Source organism: Microchirus variegatus, assembly GCF_963457635.1.
Source record: "Microchirus variegatus genome assembly, chromosome: 18".
Lineage (NCBI taxonomy): Eukaryota > Metazoa > Chordata > Actinopteri > Pleuronectiformes > Soleidae > Microchirus > Microchirus variegatus.
This window is the reverse complement of record NC_139819.1, coordinates 5,442,396-5,460,566: the sequence shown is the minus strand read 5'-3', so window position 1 is coordinate 5,460,566 and position 18,171 is coordinate 5,442,396. Positions and strand designations below refer to the sequence as shown.

Genomic DNA, 18,171 nt, shown 5'->3' with positions numbered 1-18,171 from the left:
CTCCTCCTCTCTACGGGAAGCGCGAGAGGACAAACTGTACAGTGTTGTTGAATAGAGGAGATATTTCGAAATGTTCAGTTAATGGTTAACGAACAAATCCTTTTGTTTGATTTTGTTGTTGTTGTTTTTAAGAATTACTGAATTTATGAGCAGAACTTTAGTGAGACATTTAGAACAGTAAGTGTTTCATAACTCATTAGGTATCCCGGTAAATTCCACATCCTTTTCGGGATTTTAACATCTTTTTTCTTTATTTTCTTTTTCCCAAATATGATTCTTCTCCTCATTCACTTGCTGTTTGTTTACATTCGCGAAGCCATTAACATGGCCGCCACGTCCCAGAATGCAACGCGGTGCCCGAGCCCTATTAAAATGATTAAGTTAAGATTCAAGTTATGGCTAAATGTGATTTGGAGACTATTTAACAAATTAGTTTATAGAACTATTTAGAGGAAAATGGGATATTTCTTGCTCAAAGGTCAGTATTTAATATTATTATTATTTAAGTTGTGAAAACAACAAAGTAAATATTTGTTAATCGCCTTAAAAATAGAAGTAAAGTAAGAACCAGGGTAAAAAAAAACCATCAACAACAAAAACAACAAAAAGAGTGCGTTTAAGTTTTGATTGGCGGATTGCACCTTTAACGCATCGAGTTTGCGTTTCCATGGAAACGAGAGGGAGGGACGACGCGTGCTCGCGCGCACAGAAAGTTTCAGGACGAACTTCAATGAACGAAAGAGAAGGAAAAGTTTGGAAAGTTAATGGAATAATAACAACCTGAAAGAGTCATGAGTGTGTCTGTGATGAGCAGCGAGCAGCAGCTTTCACGGTGAGTTACAGAGGAGCAGAGATAATAATCAGCGTGTGATCGAGTCATCAGGGCTAATAATAACTCTGCTGTGTGTGTGTGTGTGTGTGTGTGTTCTTGTACTTGTGGCATACTGAGGACCAGTGAGGGTTTTAACCAACAAAGTGAGGTCATTTTTACGGAGTGAGGACATTTTGGCAGGTCCTCGCTTTGTTTTGTCAAATTTTGGACCAAATTTTTTTTTTTACGATTTTTTCAAATTTTGGGTCTAATTTCTTTTTTTCAAATTTTGGGTCAATTTTTTTTTTCAAATTTTTGGTCAAATTTTTTTTCAAATGTTGGGTCAATTTTTTTTTTTTTTAATTTTAGGTCAAATTTCTTTTTCAGATTTGGGTCAAATTTATTTTTCTAATTTTAGACCAAAAATTTTGGGTCAAATTTTTTTTATTCAATTTTTGGACCAGAAATTTTGGGTCAACTTTTTTTTTTCAAATTTTGGTATGATGTTTTTGTAAAATTTGGGACCAAAAAAAAAAAAATCGAAAACATTTTCCAGCCCTTTTTGCTCTGGGGCTCCACCTGCAGACATTTTATGGTACTGCAACCAGTAGTTCTTTATAGATGTCATTCATGAAGTAGATATTTGTAATTGTGTTGATTTATAAAGTGGAAATGCTGGTCCTCAATGTGCAGCAAGTACAAGAATGTGTGTGTGTGTGTGTGTGTGTGTGTGTCCAGCTCTGTGCTGACAGAAGCACTTGAGAAAAGTGCTGCGATCTTTGAAGTACGGAGGAAACATCAGGAGGATGAAGGACTGAGAGCAGATTTGCAGAAGCGTGAACTGGTACTGAACAAAAAAAATATATTAAAAATATTTTAAATTCTCATGTAAGGAATTTCACAGATTCTCCTCGTCCCACTAACTAAATATACTTTTTTTTATCAGGCAACGCCTGACTCATAATAATGATAATAATACAGTTTCAATGACCTCCTGCTTTAGGGAAACACATACAGTGGGGCCCTGGGCTTCATTAATACACATACAATTCACAGTATTCATGCTTTATATTCTGTGATCAAACATTAAAAATACCACTTCATCTGTGTGTTTTTGTTGTTTCATTTTAGAAGTTGGACAGTTTGCACAAGTGCATGGAGGAGCTGCACAAGGACCAGGAGGAAGCACAGCAGTTACACTTGACCTTTGACACGTTTCTCAAGGTACCGTACGTCGACTAAATCACCACATTTTCTCACACGGCCAAACTGACCGTAAAAAAAAAAAAAAACAACGTCCATGCGAGTCCAGGATGAAGACGCTGCCAAATCTGTGGCAAAAGCAGAGAGGGAGAGGAACGAGGTGGTGAAGAAGAGCGGGCAGATCCAGAGGTTACAGGAGGACAAGGTGGAACTGACACGCGGGAAACACAAGCTGCGTCATCAGCTGCAGAAACACACCTTGTACCAGCACATCATGGAGCAGGTGGTGAAAATGACCAAGGTAGGACATAGGCACCATCTAAACTATGTGTGCAGGGCCGGCCCAAGCCTTCATGGGGTCATGATTGTGTTACTTGCATCATCACCAAAGTCAGCCTGGCATGTTTTCATCCTTAAATGGTAGCAAAAATCAGAAGAACGGTCTTCTGTTGATTTTCACTTAGTATTCAAAATGGCACAACACCTTGAATACGGTGTCAGCCCTGATAAGAAGTAAAAAGTGCAACGTTTAGAGCTACAAAAAAATATAATAGAATAATCACATTTTATTATCATTAAAGGTGCCATATGTAAGAATGTGGCCAAAAACGGTTACTACATTCAAATTCAAAATCTTTTAGGTTTAGTTTTGTGACGTAACTGGCAACCCGTGGTTACTCTGCAGCTGAGACTCTACTGACTGCAATGATTGGTAGACGGCGGTAGGTGGCGCCACATGCCAAAACATGATTTCAAAACATAAACATGATTTGCAGTCTGCAAGATATTTTTTTAATGCAAATATTTTGTCTGTACTGTTGTTGTTGGTGAGTTCAGTTTGTTATATGAACATTATTCCTGAGTCTCTGTGACATATTAGGAGGATTTTATGGCCAGTTGCTTTAGATTTATTACTTAATGCACCTTTAAATATCAAAGTAAAAATAAAAACACAACTTAAAAAGTCAAATAACATAGTAAAACTGCACAATTAAGTGCAAATGCACAGAAGACAGTAATGAACGAAATAAACAAATATTTAAATCAGAAATAAAGCGATGGAACTTTAACAAGATTACAAAGAAGAAGAAAATGTGTTAATAACTATGTGAAAACTATGTAAAATGTAAAAAAAAAATAATAATTATGAAATGCTCTAGGGGGGCCCCTGATGGTCATGGGGCCCTAAGCAGGCGCTTAGTTCGCTTATGCCTTGGGCCGGCACTGTATGTGTGTGTGTCACCAGTTCAAAGACGCAGAGCTGCTCGCAGATCATCTGGAGAGTCAGCTCCACCTGAGGGAGCAGCTCTGTCAGAGGGAGAGAGAAGCCCAGGAGCAGGTGGACCAGCAGAGGAAAGAGGCGGCGACGCTGGACGACCAGCACGACCTGATGCTGCTGCAGAAGAACAATCGGCTGTCCCAGCTCCAGACCAGACTGGAGGAGACGCGCTCTGAGGCTCTAACCTGGGTAAACCCAACACGTGATCCAGAGTCAACAGAGTCAAACCCCAACATGTATGAAAATCACTTGTTCCACTTCTCATACAGGAAAGGAAGTGGAACCACATCCAGGAAACCGCCGCAAAGAAAACCCTCCTCCTGGGACAGATAAAGATGGCGACGCTCAACCTTTACGAAATGACAAGCGACACGTTAGAAGCAGAAGAAGGTGACAATGTGAACGACACGGAGAAGCAGCTGTACAAGGTACGCGTTCTCACAAAGAGACGGATCATAGAAAAATAATCAGCGTTTTTTTAAACCGTGTTTTATTCTCTCCGTCAGATCAAGATGTTCATCCAGGACTACAAGGACATCGTACAACAGACACAAAGAGTGACGGACAAGAAGCAGAGGCAAAAAGTGCCTTCCACGCCTCATAAAGAGACATAATCTGTTCATTTTTTAACTTTATTGAACTGGCATTGTTAATATTTCACTTCATGGTAACATTTAAAGTTTGTTTTGAAGTAAAACTCTGTGAGTTAAAGGTGCATTATGTAATAAATCTAAAGCAACTGGCCATAAAATCCTCCTAATATGTCACAGAGACTCAGGAATAATGTTCATATAACAAACTGAACTCACCAACAACAACAGTACAGACAAAATATTTGCATTAAAAAAAAATATTTTGCAGACTGCAAATCATGTTTGTTTTGAAATCATGTTTTGGCATGTGGCGCCACCTACCGCCGTCTACCAATCATTGCAGTCAGTAGAGTCTCAGCTGCCGCGCAACCACGGGTTGCCAGTTACGTCAAAAAACGAAACCTAAAAGACCTCTGTCTTTTGAATTTGAATGTAGTAACTGTTTTTGGCCACATTCTTACATATGGCACCTTTAAGACAATGAACTTCACTGAAGAATGACACGTTGAACCTTCTTTGCTTTTGTCAAATGGCATATTTATAGTGTTAGTAGTGAATCAGCAGTTTGTTCTGCTTCCACGTTTAACTTTTATGACTAAATGAACGCACAAACACAGACATACAATGAAAAAACATGTAAAAATACAGAAATGAATCAATAAATGTCGGAATAAAGTATATAAAAAATGCAAAACCAAGCTGTGTTTGTCATGTCTCAGTACCTTTGTAGTTCATTTTTAAATTCTCATACCGCTTCAGTCTTCGTGTCCATACGTGTGCTGTGAGCAGGGTGAAGGATTGTTGGAGGCCGTGTGTTTGCCAGACGTTTCAAAGTCCGTTTGCTTTGTGTTTTTACGAAGCGTCGGCGAAGGGGTGCAGGGCGGTGTCATCCGCACCTCTGTTTTCTGGATTGTGTGTAAAGGAAGCTGCGCGTGCTTGTGCGACCGAGGGCGACTCTGCATCTCGCAGCTCACGGCCTCGGGCGCGCGCACGTACGCCTGACTCAGAGCCAGGGACAGGATCTCCGTCTTCTCCTTACGGTATCGCAGCTCCACGCCCTGACGCCGGGCCAGCACCAGCTCCCTCTGAGCCACCCGCAGCTCCTCGCCGATCTGACCCGGCGACCTCTGCTCGCGCACGAGCCAATCCAGAGCCATGCTGCTGCGCATGCACTCGTCCAGGCCTCGCTGAGAGTAGTAGGCGATTACGCTCTGCGACGGAAAACAAAGGCAATGAGCAAGTGTCGCTTTGTGGAGGCGGAGAAACTGAGACTGAAGCACTTTCTTGAGGATATTGATTTACAGTGTATTTATCACAATAATGAGGAAAAAGTGGCACGAGGACATTTTGTTAAAGGTCCAATGTGTAAAATTATGGTGAAATTGGGAGAAACCAAAGATAGAATAATAACACTACCGTTCAAACGTTTGGAGTCACTTAGAAATGTCCTTATTTTTTAAGGAAAAGCTCTTTTTTTTTCAATGAATATAACAGTAAATGAATCAGAAATACATTCTATACATTGTTAATGTGGTAAAAGACAATCTAGCTGCAAACGTCTGGTTTTTAATGGAATATGTACATGTATAGTGGATAGAGGCCCATTTCCAGTGTTCTAATGGTACATTGTGTTTGCTCATCGCGTTAGAAGGCTATTGGATGAATTGAAAACCCTTGTGCAATGATGTTATATTGAATAAAAATCATTATTTCAAATCTTGTCAATGTCTTGACTATATTTTCTATTCATTTTGCAACTCTTTTGATGAATAAAAGCGTGACTTATAATGGAAAACACAACATAAATCGTATAGGTGAACCCAAACTTTTGAACGGTATTGTATACTCTTATGTTTTAGTACACAATGACTTGATTGTATATTACAGATTGAGCCTTTTATATTTGGAACCAGGTCAGGTTTATTTTAATAATATAACATAATAGATCCATTTTAATTAGCTCAATATTTCCTCAGATGGTGTTTGGAATAAAAAGTTGAAGAGAAACCACTGCTCTGTACATTTGTTGTTTACTATGAGTAATGTATGTTCTATGTTCTGGCTTGCTGGTCTGTATATTTAAATTAAGGGGTTTTGTAAACACAACTGGGCCGGGCATATTTTCTCTGCATGACACAATAATAAAAAAAATAATCAAAGAATGAATCAAATCCCGTACCTTTCGAGAATACTTTTTCTTCCTCAGCGCTTTCAGCGTCCCGTTCCAGTGCAACAGCTGGAAAACTGTCATCATCTCCTGCACAACGGGGGGTCGAAAAAAAGCAGAAGAAAGCGGGTGAGAATGCGGGCGTCACAAAGGTCACGACTCGTAAGAACAAACCCATGAACCTGAGTTTTGTGTACACACACGCCTGACAACGATAACACATTATGTGGCTATTACACGAACGCACGTCTAAACTGCGGATGATTGGTTTGAGAGGATAATGTAAACCTCCGCACGCCAGGCCTGGTTCATCCTGAGTTACAGAACGCTAAAGAACAGCTGCTATACGTTAAAGAGTCTGCGACATTAGTGCTAAACACGGAGTCTGCGCTTTCGCTGAAATTGATCTAACAAGTCGCAGACGGAAAAATGTGACACGTCTGGGGGTTGAAGTCCAGACACTGCTCGCTCTCTGTTTCCAGCTGCCTCGTGCTGTTGTTTGTGATCGTGGTTCCAACTAAACTGTTTTCCACTTCCTGCACCTGTCACAGCTGTTTACAAAAGGTGTGACATTTTTTCGGTGTCAGTGAATTTGCACATGTGCAGGTGTGTTACTTGGACGCGTTCCACCTTTTACGAGTGCTACTTAAGAGGGATAATGAACCCATTTCCCCTTAACTAATAACCCTCTGTCTGCAGACAGATGCTTATTTACACAAAGGGCAGAAAAAGATTAAGTGTTTCATAGCAGCAGTGTGAGATGGGATAGGGGATAATAAGGCAAAATGTGACATAGTGAGTGAGCGAGGGTGAAACAATAACAGTGTGTGCTGCTGGAATGACCACCCAGTGAGTTTGTGTTATGTTTGGCTTAATGACGCTTCAATTTTGGGGTAAAACACTACTATAAATAGTGCATCCCTACCTCAAAGAAGTCCTTCACAAAGCCTGCTACTTTTTTTTAAAAATATAATACACTACAGTTCAAAGGTTTGGGGTCACCTATACAATTTTTTGGTCTTTTCCGTTAAAAGTCACACTTTTATTCATCAAAAGAGTTGCAAAATGAATAGAAAATCAAACTTTGCTTTGGTTAAAGAACCAGCAAAAGTGTTTTCAGCTGTGCTAACATCATTGCACAAGGGTTTTCTAATCATCCAATAGCCTTCTAACGTGATTACCAAACACAATGTACCATTAGAACACTGGAGAGATGGTTGCTGGAAATGGGCCTCTATACACCTATGTACACATTCCATTAAAAACCAGACGTTTGCAGCTAGAATAGTCTTTTACCACATGAACAATGTATAGAGTGTATAAAGTGCTTTTCCATCGAAACTAAGGCCATTTCTAAGTGACCCCAAACGGTAGCGTCTAAGCTGTCATTTTACCTGGAACTCCAGCATCGTCCTTCCTATGTAGGAGTGGAGGAGGAAGCTGTAGGTTCCTATACTGGTGCTTGAATCACAGGCGTCCTCTAGAGAGACCTTTACAGAGAGGCAACAGTAGTAGGTCAAATACAGTGTTTTCCCTGAATTTCAGAGTAATAATAATAATAATAACAGTGTATGTGGTCACACGGCCTCACGCTCACAGCGCTGTCTGCGGTCGCCTGCTGCAAACTCTGAGCGATGAACTGCGGGTCGATGCGTCGACACGGCAGCTCGTTCACGAGGGAGTTCATCAGAGCGACGCGCGCGGCGTCCCGCCGAGCTTCCGCCTGAGTTTCGCACACCTGAGCATATAAAACACAGGAGGATACGATGTGTAGAAGTGCAGAATGGCAGAGAAATGGTTTCGAAAAGTCACTTTAAAGAGGACATTTCAAGGTCTGCTGACATTAAGTTGATTTTACACTTCACTACAGCTAATCATGGGATCAGAACTGAAATCACATTGAGATGTGGATATTAGAGGCATTCACAGATAACCAATCACATGCCTGCTCTGAGCGGGGGGGAGGGGGGGGGCTGCCATCTGGTTCACAATGAGCCCTTTTGAGAGGCATCATGGGATTGAAATGGAACGACATCAATTTAAGACTAATTTAAAAGTGTGTGAGAGACGCTGAACCTTTGATGTAAAACAACTTCTGGACAAATTTAAATGTTTTTTTTTTCTCAGCACCATCACCATGATTTCTATAATTAAAGAATGAAATGGAACATTGAAAAAAAAGGAAGGGCACATAAATAATAATAAAAAAACACCATTGAAGTTGTGAGAATACAAAAAAAATACAAAAAAAATGAATCAATTGATGAAAATGTGTAAAGCAAAACCAAAGATTATCACAAGATTATCTAAGAGATTATCTAACCATAATATATTTCTACCCATTTCTCATCTAATCCAACTGAGAAATAATAAATAAATAAATGAATGACCAGTTTGTTAAACACATTTTGCTGTTATTTACATGTTATAGGGATTATTTCTTTATATAATCAACCTAATTAATCTACTTGTTATGGCAATAAAATACAGACAAATGGTATCAAATGTCAAATGCATCGCTGTTTTCCAATAATGACACCATTAAATGCTCTTATCAGTCCGTTTTTACAGAAAAACAAATAAATGAGAATAATATTCACATGAAAAAGATTAAATCAGACAACTTGTTTTCATTCAAACCGATTAATTGTTTGAATTATTTTGGGAATTGATTCATAATCCATTAATTGTTGCATCCCTGGTTTCAGTTGTGTATTTCATGCATCAAAACATCACACTTTAACTTTTGGCCTCCTGCGTGTGCTCACACCATGTTGCTGATATGATCAACAGCACATTAAAGATAATGTTCTATAAGCTATACAGGGCTGTATAATTCCACAATCCACCTTACACACCTTATAGTTACCAAAGCAGCTTCCTCCTGGGAGCGTGACATAGCAGACGTAGGGAGGACCAGGGGACGGAGCAGATTCGTACAGCAGTAAACTCTCCGCGTGGACCGCTCCGACAGAACCGTCCGATTCACTGAAGGAGTCACTCGACGGACTCTTCTGCTTCTGCTCCCAGAAGTTGTGCAGCATGGCCACAATGTTCACTGCACACAGACGAGAGGAGATGTTACAGCAGGCAAGTGTTTATTTTAGCAGCATTTGGAAAAAGGAAAGGGAAACACCCTTCTTTAAATAATACAATTCTGCACATTTTCTTGCCCCGTATTGGGTTTCAAACATTTCCTGCGTCCAGCACTTTTTTAACTACATAGTTGCAGGGAAAACTTGGAACAAAATTGTGAGAAAACAGTCGATTTTCACGCATCTTAGTGCGATTTTGATGAAATTAACATTACACGTGTTATTTTTCAGTTACTTACAGTCGTTGGGGATGCTGTCAGACTCGATCTGCGACAAACACGACATGATGCTCTCCTCGACGTTCACCCTATTCATCCTCTACGTCCATGGCGTCCTGAAACACAGTCCGTACGCTCTCGCTGGTCCAGCAGACATCAGTGGCCACCGTCGTCGAAATAAGCTCAGAAATCTGAATCTCCTTCACTGCACTCCCTCGGCCTTCTCCTCTGCATGTGAACATCTCAACAGGATCTCTTTTGAAGGAGACCACCTTTGTCACCCTCACTGCCAATTAGCTCAGAGGGGGCCCCCCACTCTTTCTCCACACACACACATACACACACAGAGGTGCAGAGCAGGAATGCTGAGCCCCTCCCTCCAGGCCTTTGCAGCTGGCTAATCCCTGAATAGCTGAAGACCTGGAGTAAGTTGGCAAACTGAACCACATGTACCACCGTAAGGAACATGAAAATAATTAACTGTTCACTGAGACGTCCACTATCTAAGTATGTGCCTTTTTTTTTTGTCTCTGACATTACCCAACATGTAGTGTCTAAAATTTGAGGGGTGGGGTGATGGTGGGACATTTTTGACTTCACACACACACCAAGTCCAGGGTCTGAGCTCCATTCATCCTCTTCAATATGAAAGGCCATTGTTCCCAGTCTGAATTCATTCACTCTCTCTCTCAAAAGCCTCTTACACATAAGTGAACCAAATACAGACAAAAAAACCCCAAACGAGGTTTCTTTAGCGACCAAGTTCTCCACTCACTCACTCATCTTTTACACGTCGTCTCCCGCGCTTTATCGCCACTGAAAGAGCGAGCGAATGGGGCATACATCGGCTTTTCATGGGAAACGTATTGGGTTGTGCTGTTGTTGTTGAGCGTTTAGGTTCCCACATGCCTGTCCGTCTCTGCTGTTTTGACTGGCCCATGATGGGAGGGTGAGGGTAACTCGCTATTCAAGCCACTATAATAGTTGAAAGGAAGTTTTTGCATCAATGGAAGCTCTTCCCCGAAACCGTCTGCTCTGGATCTTAAAGCTGCAGTGAGTACGCTTTGGTGGTTGATGCTGTTTTTCTGCCCGTTTAGTTTTCACGTACAGAAAACATAATTCGTTCATCTGAGGTTCTGCAATAATATAAGACCTGACCGGGGGAGCTTTTGTCTGTATACAGCGGTAGAGCAAGAACAAGAGGCATTCATCTTGTCAAATTGCTGTGGGTGTTTTGTGTTTTCGGTTACTCAATACCTTTTTTTGTTTCTTGCTTTACTATTTCCACGTTGTTGTTGTTCCGACAACCAACCACTTCCTGTGTGCAGTGAGGGAATGTCGCCGGGCCGGCACAAGACCTTAACGCAGCTATACCGAGAAACAAAGAGAGAGAGTCACGTGGAGCTGATAAGACTTAATCAGCAATGTGTGAACTCATTACACATTATGTGCACATTTAAAAAGTTACACACTATGACTGAAAATGAAACCAGAATGAAAATGAACTAATATGTTTCTGGCTATGGATAAAAAAAACAAAGCTCAGCAGTAAAATATACTATAAATGGTTTAATGATCAACCACACTGTTTCATTATATTGACATGTGTAAAGAACAGTAGTTCAAATAGAAAAAAGGAAAGGCTACTGGACAAAAACAGAAAAGATCTCTCTGTTTTCACTTCTGTGTGTTCTCAGTTTTGTCTCCTTTTTTTTTTAGCTTTTGCCAAAGTCTTTTTTCCATCGATCATCACGTGGAACCATATGACGTGCAGATTAACCAAACAAAAAGCACGCTGACGTGAATTCCTTTCCGTCCATCATCCACTGGAGTCCGGTGTTTATCCCCAGAAAGAGTCAGTCTCCAAACTAGACTTGATGTTACTTTGGTTCTCCCGTCTGGCTTTGGTCACCAGGTTGGCCTCTCCCTTCTGCAGACGTCTCCTCTGCGCTGCCTTCTGCTGTTTGGTGAGCTGCCGCCGAATCTTCTGGCGAACAACCTCCTGCAGCACAAACAACAAAAACAACAGATGAATGTACTCATTATCACAACATAAACATGTTTGCCTCTGCTACAGCTTGTGGTGAAATGTCCAAATAGTTAAACACTGACTGGTTGTTTATTGCCTACTGTACTGTGTTATGATCTGAGGTTGCTTCAGGTCACCTGAGAACATAAATACACTGACGGACCAGGTTTTTCAGACATATTCAAAGATTACAGTGTCAGGATTCATTGAGCTCAAATTGATGTTTCAGGGAGCACAATATGAAGAATATGAACTTCTCTTTTGAAGCCTGTAGACTGTGATTTTATCAGTCCCGTGTTGAGGTTTTGCAAATGGAAGCTCCTGCAATCAGGCTCCTAGATAATACCCGTCAATCACACTGGTGTCTATTCACATGCATCATATATTTCCTTCAAATGGGAACATCATTTACACAACTTACTACTACGCGACATTATCTTCTATTGAAGAAGACGTGAAACTAGCAATAAAGTGTCTGGTTTGTTATTCAAAATATTCAGTCTGAGACTATACAGCCTCTGGTCAACATTAAGAATCTGAGGAATGTGCTGATGAAGACGTATCACAGCAGTCCAATCATAGAGACAAGCTCTTGGCTAAATATACTGCATTAAAATAAACGTGAGCTTAGTGAAGCAAAAATTCAGGAGTCTGAGTTGCTTTTGGCTAGGCAGTGTATGTTCACAGGTCAAACCAGTCAGTGTTTGTATTTTTTTTAGAAGTACTATACTGTAACTGTATTATACACTTGAGTGCAGACAGGTGTGTGTGTTTAACTCACCGGGGGAATAGTCGAGCAGCTCCCCGTGCTGCCCATTGTGGCCTCACTGTCCGTCCTCCTCCTCCTGTGTTCGGCCATGTGCAGTAGACTGTCTGAGTCTCTGCAGGGGAGGAGAAACACCAGGGGTGACTATTACTATAGAATAATGCCATATCATTTTACCAAAACAACAAAACAAGCTGTGAATCTATGGTGATGACTCATTTTGAGGATGATTTTGAAGTTTAGAAAAGACCAATTGACATTTTACCCATTAACTGGATGATACAGCTAAATGATTAACATAAAAATCAAATCTAAAATCTAAAAACATAATCTTATCAAAAGGGTTTTACCTGAAAGGTTTGAACTCTTTGTTGGCAGCAGAAAGGTCTGACAGATCTGGACACTCGTCCTCCGCTTCCTTCAGCTCTTCCGCCAAGTCATTTTCTGCATTTAGATCACTGATTACAACAGGAGCCGTTTCAGTCTCTTTTTGTTGTTTTGTGTTTTCACTCTCTTCTTCCTCCTTCTCCTCCTGCTGCTCTTCCTCCTCCTCCTCTGGTCCATCTGCATGCACGTCACTGAGTTGCAGACCCTCTAGTTCCTGCATTGCATGTTTATATTCGTCCATGTCCACACTCTCCTCTTCCCCTTCTATTTCTTCATCTGTTGTCCCTTCATCTTCGCCATCCTCTTCATCATCCTCGTCTTCCTCTTCCTCTTCCTCTGGTCCTGCTGGGTGAAGCAATGCACTGTCTCTCTCCATGTCTTTGGTGAAGCCGCTCGCTGACACCTCAACGTCTAGAGAAGACGACCGCCTTTAGGAACAAACATGAGACGACGACATAAGACTTCAAAGACTTGTTAATTCTAATTCTAATCCTATTGAATTGTTTGTTTGACAGGCGTCAAACTTGGCAAGAAACTTGGTAGAAATGCGACAGATATAATCATTAAAAGAGCCTTTTTTGTATGCATGCTTGTTTGTGCGTCACTGCGAATGAAAATAGAAGTTACCTGACGTCTTTGAAGGTCGGAAAGAGCTCGCTCTCGTAATTGTACCGTTTGGCGAAGAAATCTCTGATACATTTCACGTCACGGTCGAAATACCTGAAACAAAAGGTGGAGAAGTGTTCAATATTTACACCTTTTGTTGGTTTTAAAAACACTACTTTAACCACTGATTTTCAACTTTGTGATAAAACTACACACCATTCAGCATTAACATGAGACGTGGAAACCATCTGAGGGAAATCAATCATAGTGATGTGATCCTGGTCATCCAACATGAGGTTAAACTCGTTGAAGTCTCCGTGAATTAGGCCGTGATTGGCCAGTTTAACAATGAGCTCCATGAACTCACTGTACAGAGCGTCTGGATCCTGTAGATTATGAACCTGACACCTGGAAGAAACACACACATAACACAAACATCACTATTCGGGTCAGAGTGCAGTACGTGATATTTTAAAGCAGGAGTGTTGTTCACATACAGAGGAAATCCATTGATGAGCTCCATCACGACAGCATGTCTGTTGTAGTCCACAGGTTTGGGAACAGGGAAGCCTCGATCATACAACGCCTGAAACATGAGGAGGCAACTCAAAAAATGCACCACACAAGAAAGAACCATTATGATTAATTGACATCCTTTCTCTGATAAGTCACATTACCTTCATGTAGGCGTACTCCTTCATGGCAGAGAGCCGAGAGAGGTAGAGCCAGGACATGTTCTTCCTGTGTTGGTGGTAATCTCGCTTGTTCTTGAGGTTCCTGAAGGACGTACGACCCAGTCTGTGAAGCTTCATTGCGTACTGCTCCCCACTTGGACCTGCCACTATATATATGTCTGCAGAACAAGAGCAAACGAACAGTTGATTATAAGGCAATTACATAAATATTTTCTACTTATTGATGTTGTTTTCTCACCTGACTCTTTACCCACTCCCATCTGGTTTCCGACTGAAACGACCACTTCTCTGGCACACAAAGTCTTCAACGCAAGGTAGTCATATCCGCCGTTGTTCAGCCTGTAGCCCTGCACAGCTGAAATCAACAGATACATCAGGAAAATCTACCTATCATCATCTCTGTCATCAATGGATTGGTGCTGTGTGTTTCCTTACTCTTTGAGCGCTCATAGGCTACGAGCTTGTGCTTGCAAAGTTCTCTGAGAATCTTATTACAGCCGCCGTGTCGGAGGCTCGCGATGGACGAGATGAGACTCACTGGAACCACCTCGTGGTTCTTCATCCCCATCTCAACCTGAACAGAAGAACAGAACAGCATATGAACATGATGACATTCACTCCTGCTTGCTTGATAACACTAGAAATTACAGTACAGTAACAATAAGACAATAGTATGGTAATAAAGTTTAAATACGGGCATAATATTATGGCAACATCATCTTATTTCAAATGCAAATGCAGGAAATAAGATGATATTATTACCAAACTATTATAGTCTCTAATTATAACATGCTACCATATTGCTAATGCACTGTAATGTCAAGTGCTCTGATTTATTGACATGAGATGAGACATGATCTGGTTAAGATAATAGCATGACAATATTGCAAAGCAGCATTTTAAAACAATATTATGAGCCCCTTTCATGGCAGACATGTTGATGGTCACCAGTGTAAATAATAAAAAATAATTATAGCTTCTATTGAGCTTCCTCAATTACGTCAAATGTTGCTGACATACTTTAAACATAAAAAAAGATACACACGGACAATGACGACATTAATAGAGTAGTTTTAATATTATAGTTGAACGGTGAATGTCACGTTACAACAGAGTCTCACCCTCAAGTACATGACGAAGTTAGCCTAGCACATGCTAACTCAGCTTCCACCTCGAATATCGCGTTACTTACCGCCGTGAGGACTCGGAAATCGTCCCGAGACAAATATCTCAACACCACGACGTTGAGCTTCCCCATGTTTGAGCTGCGGTCACACGCACACGTTTAAAACTTTACAGGCTGACGTTTCTGACGTTAGCTTTAGCTAGACCGTGCACATTTTCTGTAAACACACGTGTGAGGCGGAAGTGCAACGAAGCTACGGAAGGGACGTCACGGGAACGTCTTACGTCCTCTCGACGTGCCCTGCCTATACGTTGGATATGTGTGTGTGTGTGAAAATTAGTCTTTATCCTATTTATTTTACAGCTTTATATCGATCTATGTTATAATGTACTTTGAACATAAGAAGTATGATATTTATTTTCTTTTTCAGGTATCTATTTATTTAAAAAAAAATTTTTTTTTATTTTTTTTTATTTACTTGATTTTTGTTTTTCCAAAATTTCAAAACAATATGTTGTGTTTGAATGTTGTTAAGTGTTATTCACTGTAAATAAAGAGTGTGTTTGATGGTTGGTTGTTGTGTTGTTATAATTCCTTGGTGCCTTGTAGTCATGATAGATCACTGCTGTGAATCCAGGACAAAATGTCTGTGGACTTTCCCCACAGCGACGATAAAGGACACCGACCTGTGTCATAAAATGAGAGAAATAGATCTACAATGATGCTACAGGAAACACTGAATCATCCCAGTGAGACTAATTTCTGAGGCTGCAGTTAAAGTTAGAGGTAAGTTGGGAATTGTGCTTTGGTCAGGGTTAAAGTTAGACATCAACGGGTTTTGAGACCTAAAAGCAGGTCTTAACCCCCAATAATTCGCATTTAATGTGACATAATTAGTCCTACTTCAAAAACATTTATTTTTATACACAGTTTTTAAACAACCTGCATCCATTTAACCAGCCTCTCCAGTCTGAATTCTGTTCTCCAGCCTGTGACTGACAGGACACACAGTTCTGCAGCTCCACTGGAGAACTGTGTTGACTCAGTCAAATTCCTGCACTGGTTTATTTAACATCGTGCGGTTCAGCAAATGCCTGTGTCCAGAGAGCGAGCCCGGGGAACACGCTGTGTGAGCACATACACCTATGTGTTCAAATTAAGCAGAGGTGTTTGACTAGATTATATTACTGCAGGACAGAATTGGATCCTTTATTAGTAATTGGTTTACTTCAAAGCATTAAACAACGAGGAAATTAGCTTATGCTTCTGCCTGTTACACCTAGTGTCACAAGGTATAAACTGGTGGTTCTCAAACCTTTTATACCACCTGAGAATATATGAAGCTCTTGGAGTAACACCATTATCACCAACGTTAAAATACAGTGGTGTAAATAGGTCGAGCAAAGTCAGCTACAGACTTTTCACAGGAGGCAGAATTATTCCCAAATAAGATAATTTGCTCTTTCATCATCCTCCTCTTTATCACACATACTTCACACACCACTATAGTGACATTACCACACCATAATATAATATAATATAATATAATATAATATAATACAATACAATAATATAATATAATATAATAAAATATAATATATTGGAATGGAATGCAACGTAATGTAATGTAATATAATGTAATGTAATGTAATGTAATGTAATGTAATGTAATGTGATGTAATATAATATATTGTAATGTAATGTAATGCAATGCAATGTAATAGAATGTACTGCAATGCAATGTAATATAATGTAATGTAATGTAATGTAATGCAATGCAATGCAATGTATTGTGATGTAATGTAATGTAATGTAATGCAATGCAATGCAATGCATTGTAATGTAATGTAATATATTGTAATCTAATCTAATATAATATAATATCATATAATACACTGTGTGATATAATAGTGAAATATTACACTTTACAACAATACAATGCTTTATAATACAACAGCTCCACAAAACTATGGGTGATACAACACCTTAGTCCCACTGTTCAGGCAACAAAACTCACCCTTGTGTAATTCACCATGTAGCTGCTAGATGGCACTGTGACACTAGTACCTGACTGAAGCTGCAGGCTTCTTTTTCTTTTTTCTTTTTTTTTTTTGTCTTATACAACTGTTGTTGTAAAAAACCCTGGTGATAGAAATCGGTCATGTTTGTGCACCTGGTATTTTGTTAGTGTTGTTAGGGTGATAATAAAAAAAAACCCTTAGTGTTTCTAACAGGACTGGGACTTCAATAACACGACACTCCTCTACATTGTTCTGCGGTGTTGTGACTTAATTTGCTTGTATTCGTTGTTCCACTGTGTTTCTCTGTGCCACATAAATGCCACAGATGGTGTTTTGGTTCAAATGTTTGAGTGAATAAAAATTATAATAAAGAAGTTACTTTTTCCACCAAATACATGCAGGTACAACAAACTAAATATCTGGAGCAGATGAAAAGATAGCTTTTAAAAAAAAAGAAATCAGATTTTTAAAACGCTTTTCTTATTGAACGGTCCCTGTGTCGTCGAATGGAAGCATGTGATCGACTGTGACATGATTGGACACGAGCAATAACAGAGCGACTCTGACCGTGATTGGATTATCGTATCGTCCCATAACTCAATTTCTCCACGGAATTCTCCGTAATATGTTGCTGCTATTATAGGACGAGGGGACTTATTTGTTATTTGTGTAAAGTAAGAGTGGCGAACAGTTGTGGACATTGTCTCTGATTGATTGCGCTGATATAGAGTTAATGTGCTTCTCACTGATAAAACATGTGGTTTCGTCCTCCTCCTCCTCCTCTGTCCTTCTCTCACCCTCGTCCACAGATGGAAAGTCTCGAGGCAGAAGTTGTTGTTGTTGTTGTTTGTTTTTCTGTTAAACAGCCAAAGACACTGTGTTTCATTGAGTCTGTAGAGTTGCACATTACAGAGTGACCGATGGTGGTGTGTTCAGTCCAGTTCATCCAGGAGGGAGAGAGTGTGTGTGGACCCGCCTGTGTGTGTGTGTGTGTGGAATAATCTGGAACGTGGCGGAACGGTTCATTCCTGTGCACACACACAGACACACACAGACACACACAGACACACACACAGACACACACAGAGTGTGATAGTGTCTTCTTTCCAGATGTGTGAAGAGGAACTTCAACACACTTTTCCTGGCCTCCTGCTATTCGAAAAGTCCAGTATTCT

General features: G+C 40.3%; 3 protein-coding genes across 3 annotated transcripts; 1 reads left to right on the top strand and 2 right to left on the bottom strand.

The window, feature by feature from the left end:
* The first annotated feature begins 1,960 nt into the window (after positions 1-1,960).
* cfap73 (cilia and flagella associated protein 73) lies at positions 1,961-4,008 on the top strand. Its single transcript, XM_083904477.1, has 5 exons — positions 1,961-2,035; positions 2,124-2,315; positions 3,261-3,482; positions 3,563-3,721; positions 3,800-4,008. Exons 1-5 carry the CDS (start codon positions 1,967-1,969, stop codon positions 3,905-3,907), a joined length of 750 nt encoding a protein of 249 aa, XP_083760603.1. The 5' UTR covers positions 1,961-1,966; the 3' UTR covers positions 3,908-4,008.
* Positions 4,009-4,641: 633 nt separating this feature from the next.
* Positions 4,642-9,463, bottom strand: LOC310940191 (protein limb expression 1-like; the record flags this gene model as incomplete). The annotated part of the gene is made up of 6 exons (XM_083905122.1): positions 4,642-5,097; positions 6,066-6,143; positions 7,448-7,543; positions 7,645-7,791; positions 8,912-9,111; positions 9,388-9,463. The coding sequence occupies 6 exons, from the start codon at positions 9,461-9,463 to the stop codon at positions 4,642-4,644; spliced, it is 1,053 nt and encodes a 350-aa protein (XP_083761248.1).
* Positions 9,464-10,936: 1,473 nt separating this feature from the next.
* On the bottom strand, positions 10,937-15,201 carry riok2 (RIO kinase 2 (yeast)). Its single transcript, XM_083905240.1, has 10 exons — positions 15,042-15,201; positions 14,285-14,423; positions 14,088-14,204; positions 13,832-14,007; positions 13,652-13,740; positions 13,371-13,562; positions 13,176-13,268; positions 12,512-12,976; positions 12,177-12,276; positions 10,937-11,368 (listed from the first exon to the last, which is right to left on the bottom strand). The coding sequence occupies exons 1-10, from the start codon at positions 15,105-15,107 to the stop codon at positions 11,207-11,209; spliced, it is 1,599 nt and encodes a 532-aa protein (XP_083761366.1). The 5' UTR covers positions 15,108-15,201; the 3' UTR covers positions 10,937-11,206.
* Between the last annotated feature and the right edge of the window lie 2,970 nt (positions 15,202-18,171).

Coding starts and splice junctions, on each gene's coding strand:
- cfap73 (XM_083904477.1), top strand. CDS start 1,967: ATGGAGGAGCTGCACAAGGACCAGGAGGAAGCACAGCAGTTACACTTG. Junction 2,036..2,123: donor CCTTTGACACGTTTCTCAAG/GTACCGTACGTC, acceptor ATGCGAGTCCAG/GATGAAGACGCTGCCAAATC. Junction 3,722..3,799: donor CGGAGAAGCAGCTGTACAAG/GTACGCGTTCTC, acceptor TCTCTCCGTCAG/ATCAAGATGTTCATCCAGGA.
- riok2 (XM_083905240.1), bottom strand. CDS start 15,107: ATGGGGAAGCTCAACGTCGTGGTGTTGAGATATTTGTCTCGGGACGAT. Junction 14,424..15,041: donor ATTTCCGAGTCCTCACGGCG/GTAAGTAACGCG, acceptor TCTTCTGTTCAG/GTTGAGATGGGGATGAAGAA. Junction 14,205..14,284: donor AGCCTATGAGCGCTCAAAGA/GTAAGGAAACAC, acceptor TGTTGATTTCAG/CTGTGCAGGGCTACAGGCTG.